The sequence below is a fragment of the Buceros rhinoceros genome, unplaced genomic scaffold (genome assembly GCF_000710305.1).
Source record: "Buceros rhinoceros silvestris isolate BGI_N320 unplaced genomic scaffold, ASM71030v1 scaffold33503, whole genome shotgun sequence".
NCBI lineage: Eukaryota > Metazoa > Chordata > Aves > Bucerotiformes > Bucerotidae > Buceros > Buceros rhinoceros.
The window spans coordinates 3,684-10,428 of NW_010405996.1; the positions used below are offsets into that span (position 1 = coordinate 3,684).

General features: G+C 45.0%; 1 protein-coding gene across 1 annotated transcript; it reads right to left on the bottom strand.

Moving 5' to 3' along the window:
* Positions 1–4,085: 4,085 nt before the first annotated feature.
* Positions 4,086–5,000, bottom strand: LOC104491496 (acyl-CoA-binding protein; the record flags this gene model as incomplete). The annotated part of the gene is made up of 2 exons (XM_010133932.1): positions 4,086–4,159; positions 4,938–5,000. Coding segments are annotated over 2 exons (137 nt in total), but the record flags the coding sequence as incomplete, so codon positions are not given.
* Positions 5,001–6,745: the final 1,745 nt, after the last annotated feature.

Consider the following 6,745-nt stretch of genomic DNA (forward strand, 5'->3'; position numbering starts at 1 on the left):
GGGAAGTACCAGCCTGGGACTCAGTCTGGCTCTGCTGCCTTCCCCCAGGGAAGGGGCTGGGGGCACAGCCTCCCACTGGCACAAAAGGGAGTCCATGCAGAGTGTATTTCCAGTTCTGGATGTCACTGAGAAGGCACTCTGAAGTTACATCCATGTTTCTAGACAAGCCACAGATATCCTTAACCTCATGTAGGGGACCTGTCCTGCCTGGTATGGGCACCCCTAGGCACCACAACTGATTTTTTTGTTAGTTACGGCACTCTACCACCTGGTAACACCAAAGTGCAACAGTTTGGGTTTGGACCTTGCACACCCTCTCTGGGGCAAGTGACTCTGCTAAAGCAAACAGCACTGCTCACACAAGCACCTGCAAGCTCAACCCACTAGCACGCCTCAACAGTGCAATTCAGCACGTCAAAAGCACCTTCACAAAGAGACACGGTCCCCGTGCAGTTTTCCAGAAACAGGTTAAGAGCACAGGTCTTCGTCCTTGAGAGCGGGTCAAGAAACCCTGACAGACCCCCAAACACTGCAAGAGCTCCAGGAGTTAGCTGGGTCACAGCTCTGGGCATTACCCTACCAGAAAGACAGGCAGACTTGTGTGTGAAAGCACAACCAGCACGGTCCAGAGCAAGCCTGGTCTGAAACTGCACTGAAAAGCAGGCTTAGGAGTGTTGTCTTATGAAGTTATGGAAATCTGAGCATGAACTCAGCATGTCCTCACTGAAGGCAAGCAACTCCACAGGAGCGCATTCAGATTCTTAGTTTTCAATGACAACTACTCACGGCTCGCCTACACAGCCTTCTCAGCCTTTGTGCTACGCTGCTTTTGTTTCAGGCGAAAAATCATGTCAAACTTGCTGCACAGGAAGCAAAAACCATGCTGAACAGCAAGCTACGGAGATTAAACATGTAGAAACATTTGTTCTAAAAGAAAAATACAGGCAGCTTCACCAGCAGATACAGAACAAACATCAGACCAGAAACCCTGAAATACTCTAAAGGCATTTTTATCTGTGGGCAACTGAGTGCTGTATGTTGGACAGGAAGGACACACGTAAGGCAACCAGCCGCTGAGGTCTTCTCTCCTTTTACATCAGACACCATGCAGAATTTCAGAGCTGCAGCTATTTTAGACATCTTGACTCAGGCACTGGCAGGAGGAAGACCAGCCTTAATGTAATTTTGGCCAAGTCTTCGTATTTCCACCAGATGCAACAGATTAGAGCTGTCCCTATCAGCCCCTCCTTAGGCAACCATGGGCTGTTTCTCCTCCCAAGCCCACTGTTAACTGGGGAAGAAAAGGACTTAGTCTGGACAGGAAGATCTAGAGCTTTCTCCTCCCAGGAGAAATGCTTCACAGAAGACTCTAAGCTACAGGATGAACAGAATTCCCCTTGCCCCAGTGGAACCTTCAGAGCAACAGTTTGAAGTTATATGTTGGTTTGAAGCTTGCTGCTTCTGTTTCAGATCTCAAGGCCGTGTACCTTGCTGGTTGTCTATTTTTACCACTTTATTAGTTTAATAAAAGCAATTACCGCTACCTACAAATCCGTTTGCAGTTGTCCTTAAACCACCATTGCCCTAGCATCACTACTGCTGAAGAGAGGACTCCTGCAGCCCAGGAGTCCCACAGTTCGTACCAGCAAGCACTATACGGTCAGTAAGTTAGCAATACTTTCAGACAGCCCAAGCCCCCATGCATTTACAGACACCCATTTTGCTGCTGAACAGTCAGCCCCCCAACTCAGTTCAGTTTTTTCAGCACTCTCCTTTCAGTGGTAGCACCAACTGCTGTGCAGCCAACTTGTGTTGCTGCTTCTTCTCATGAACACTGCACAGACATCAGCACCTTTGCTTCTGCCTTCATGCCCTTTGTGCAGTCTCTTACCGCATAGCTTGCGCTTCTACAACTGGAATTTTTCAGCTTGCTCTTGAGATACACAGCTGATTGCCAAAGGACAGATTCATTGCCAAAGGGCTGGCTAAATAGTGAGTCCATTGATGTTACTTTCCTAAGGAAGGCGGAGCTGCAAGCAGGAAGAAGGTGTTACTGTGGTAAAAACAAAGTACCCAATGAAGACATCCAAGCTAGAGTTCTCAGTCTGGCAGACAGGCTATAGACTGGCAAACATCACCATTTTTAAGTATAAGGCAATGTAAGAAGGCCTGGCCAAGACCCAGCCCTCTCTGGGGTAAGCACTGTGCACATGGAGATGTTTTTCCAAATGCCAGACAGGTAAGAGAAAGGAGAGCAGCATGGTAACAATTAGTTAAGTCTCGCAGGGGAAGTAACGCTGAATGAGGACTAAGATACAGAACTTGCTACTCCCAGCCTGCCCTTTAGACAGAATCCAATTCCACTGCTTTAGCAGTCTAAAAATTCTGAGAGCATCTGTTTTGGCAGAAAGCATGTTAGCAAAGCACAGCACGCTCACAGTGCACCAGCTTCCAGCAAACATTAGTAGAAGTATGGGTTACATTCTGCTACAGGTTGGCAGAATCCTCCAGGGTAACCAGCTTCACAAAACACAGCTGAGAAGATGGGACTGGCTGAGGAATTAAGGGCTGGCAAAGAGCTAAAAACATCTCTAATGCTGAATATCTGCTTTTACGCCTCTTTTGTAAGGTGCATGTAATTAAAACTATCTCAGCTTACTAATGGAGGATACAAAGAGAGGTAAAAAACCTCCAAATGCTTATATTACTTACCCAGAAGAACAAGAATGAACAACCTTTTTCCTTGCCAGAAACCCTTCTTTATCCTAACACATGTTAAGGGATGAACAAGTAGCTCCAAGAGCATCTCCTATGAAAAGCAGCAAAGGGAGAAGTTACAGTTTGAAAGCACGTGATGTAAAGCTATCTCCATCTCTTACCAGCAGTGTAAGACAATACAAGTTAGATACAGACAGCAAAGCCTGCGTAACTCAGTACAGAAGTAGGTATTTACCTAGATGGATATGCAAGGATAGGTTTTATCCCTATGAATTCTATAAATCAACTGCTTATCTGAAGACTGTTTGAAGCCCTCCCCTGTTCAGACGCTAACCAGTGGGAATTAGAATGCCTTATTCCTATACGAGGTTGGGACTTCATTCTCATGTATGCTCTATGCTGGAATAGTTCAGTGTCACGTTTTAAAAGCAAAGTCTCCCTTTCCAGCATCAGCAGCTCCAACAGACTATCCTAGGCAGACCGCAGCAGGTAAAAGCCTACTAGAGATGGTCACAGCTGTGGGTTTTGTAATAAAGCTTTTGGCGATGTTAAGTCTTCCTGTTTGAACAATCTTGCCAGTCTTACCTGATTCACCCCTCACTGTAACCTCAGCACATGGCAACACCAGTGCTCTGTATTTACAGCAGTATCAAGAGCATCAGCTCCACTATCTGTGGCACCTTTTCTTTCATAGGGAACATTTTGTGTTCAGCTGCTAAGTATTTGATTTCTCTCCAGAAGCCTGACAGTGTTGTTGGGGAATAATATATCCAAGAATTGTTTTATGAAAGATGATTTAGCAGTTGTTGACTAAGTCTCTGAAAGCCTCAGACAACAAATATCAAGCACCTTGTTCAGCATTAGACATAGGCTCTTTGCTATAATACTTGTTGTGCTCCAGCTTTTGTGAGTTGCCACTCATCTACACGAGAACAGAGGCATGGCAGTGCAAAGACATCACCGGACTGGTTTGGACACAAGTCCGCAGAGGACTAAGCACAGATTACTGAGCCCCCTCTAGTGGCACAAGGGCTGGAGAGGCAGCTGGAGCGGCAGCTGGAGCCTTACCAGGAGGTGTTGGACAGCTGACACGGCGATTAGGGGATGAGCTCCAACGAACTACCATCACAACAGCAAATACCAAATGCACTTTAATGAGTTCCAGATTTTGTTCCCAGAAGGAATTTATAACGTGTCAGTACATCACGGGGGTAAGCAACTTCCCCTGAACTACAGGTATGAGAAGAACCGACTGTAATACACTAGGTATTTAAAATTATTCTCAGAAGCCAGTTTTCCAGTGGCTTCCACTTAGTATTAGAAATAAGGCATGTTTCAGGTGTGCAAGTGGCTGCTATATCCAGTCCTCAGATGCCGTACTTGCCCTTTAGTTCTTCCACTTTGGCTACATAAGCTTTCATTGCATCTTCCTTGGACATTCCTGAAGGACAGAACACAGGAAGCAGTCAGATACCTTTTACAGATGATGACACCTTTTCCATGCAAGTCACAATTCCATACTGTAGCACGCAGCAGCATGCTGCCAGAGAGCAAAGCAGCCAACAAGGTCACCTGGCTGTGAATCCAGGACCAAAGTTTTAAACAAACGTGTTCAGCAGTCATGAGAAAACAATGTTTCAAAGCAAAGTTGTACTGCTACAGACAGCAACTAAACAGTGTATTAGTTCTATTCACACCATTCACAATTATTACAGGAAAGCCATTTGATCCACTTAGACTGCATTTAGATGTAGTGCTGGCTCCTTAAGACACCAGAAAAATTCCATTTTCATAGATTAGACCACTTGTTTGGCTCCTCATTTAGAGCAGAGCACCCAGTTGCATCTTCCAGTTAGGAAAGTTTTAGAGGAAACACAGCAACTGGAGGGAGAGTTCAGTCTCTAGGGTGCTAGGCTGGGACCTGGAAAACAGAGATTCGGGTTTCCACTGCTGCTACAGTCCTCCTTTGTGCTACATCTTGGGCCAGCTGGACATTTTGCACATCAATTCCCTTTCACGCAGGCTGTGCTTCCCAGCATTACTTCTGCCTTGCAGAGGTAACCAAAAGCCAGAGTTCATTATTACAGCATCCTGAACTTCCAGAACACTTGTCTTATAAAGGAAACACAATTTTATTTCTTGCTGAACCACATATGCTCTTCTGACTACTTTGGCTGTGGTTTTATTTATTAATTTTTAGTTTTTAGGCAGACACTTACCTTTCAATGCATTCCAGGCATCCCACTTTGCTTTGCCTTTGAAGTCCAGCATACCAGGGCGATCTGAGAGAGACAGGATAAGCAGAATTAGTTTGGGCGGTCCGGGTATAGGTAATACCTTCTCCTTTCCTGAAGGCTGTTTAGCTCTTAAGTGTAACAAAGTAGAGTGGTTCATCTTTGCAGCCATCACTTACTAAGCCACAGCCAGGTGATCAGTTCAAGGGAGCATGTTGGAACGCTACTGGTGGCAACAACTCTGTCAAGTTCCCTTCAGACAGCAGCATTTGAGCAGAATAGCACCAAACAGTGTGACTTATCGTATTCTCGGAAGAGACAGCTGTCACATGACAACGATGCAATTAAAGAACATCAACTCTAAACTAAAGCAGAAATGCCCTAAGGCCCATTACAGGCAGAGACGTGAAAACAAAAGCTAGTAGCATACAGCTAAGAACTCATTATCATCAAGTTATCATAATGATTATGATTCTGTAAGTTAATGGTACGTTTCTAACAAGAGCTCTTTATTTGTTCTGTCATCTAGTGGTACAAGTTCTGGATTGTAACTCACTTCATCACTGCCAACCTTGTGGTCAAACAGTCAAAAAAATCAATGAGATATGGATGTGTATATCATTATTCTCCCTCCACCTAAAGTCTCCTCCGTGTTTTCACTTCTGTTTCCTTAAAGATAATTCTCAGAATTAACAAATGAACTGGACAGTGGCGTGTACATTAGCCACAAAAATATCCCTGCGCTTCTCACAGGGCAATGTGACCTGCAGAGCTAGTTGGCAGCTCCACTTGGCTCCGACAACACCCCTATTAGCTTACTCCTACACAGACTGCTTCTCTAGCCAACTCATGATAGCTATGGCTTCACAAGAACGTGGTGATTTCCACAAGCGTCGGCATAGTAATGGATCAAGAGCCCCACTTCTCCTCGGCAAACATTATTAATACTAAGGTCCAGCCACACCAAAAGGATTGCATCTGAAACCCAAAGTCAGTTCTTCCTCTGTGCTGCCCATCTTGGGAAAAAGAGACTGCAGGCACCTACACTTAGCATTTCCTGTACACTTCACTGCCAGTCAACACCCAATAAACTTCACCAGCAACTGGGTCAGGAGGCCAGCCCTTCAAACAAACGACCTTTACCTTTTCTAATTCTAGTTACCCAAGTGTCACACAAGGCCAACAGACATGGGCTTCATTCTAAACATTATTCCTAGGCTAAGTTGCCAGTGACAGAAGTGTAACAACAGAAGTAGCAGGAGATATTTTGCATGGTCTGCCTGGGGAGATATTTCTGCTAGAGTCGTCCCAAGGTGTGATATTTAATTGCAGGTCCTATAAAAGTTTTCCCTGTTCCTGTTTTGGCTTTCCAATATCATTTTTAGCAGCAAATCCAGTTTAAACTGATTCCCACCACTGCAATTTCACACTTGTAAAGTTTGCCTTGCTGCTTAAGCCTGCTTAACCGGTAAGTATTTTTATTACAGCACCGTCCCTTGATCTAAGCAGCTACTTTCTGATCGGGGTCTCCAAAAATCCCCAACCTAAAATTTGCCTAAAGCTAACCCAAAGGATTATCAGACCACTGCTATAGATTTAGATGACTGCAGCTGGGTTAATCAGAAAACCTCAAGTTGCACAAACCCTTATCATCAGGCTGGCTTCTGCCCGCCTGCATACAAACCCACGCCAAGTCGGTATTGAGTAATTTTTGCTAAATGGAGAGATTGCACAAAGCGAGGCATGCAAGAGGAGAGAGGTTTCGCCTCCGAAAGCGCCTCCAGCTCAGGCTC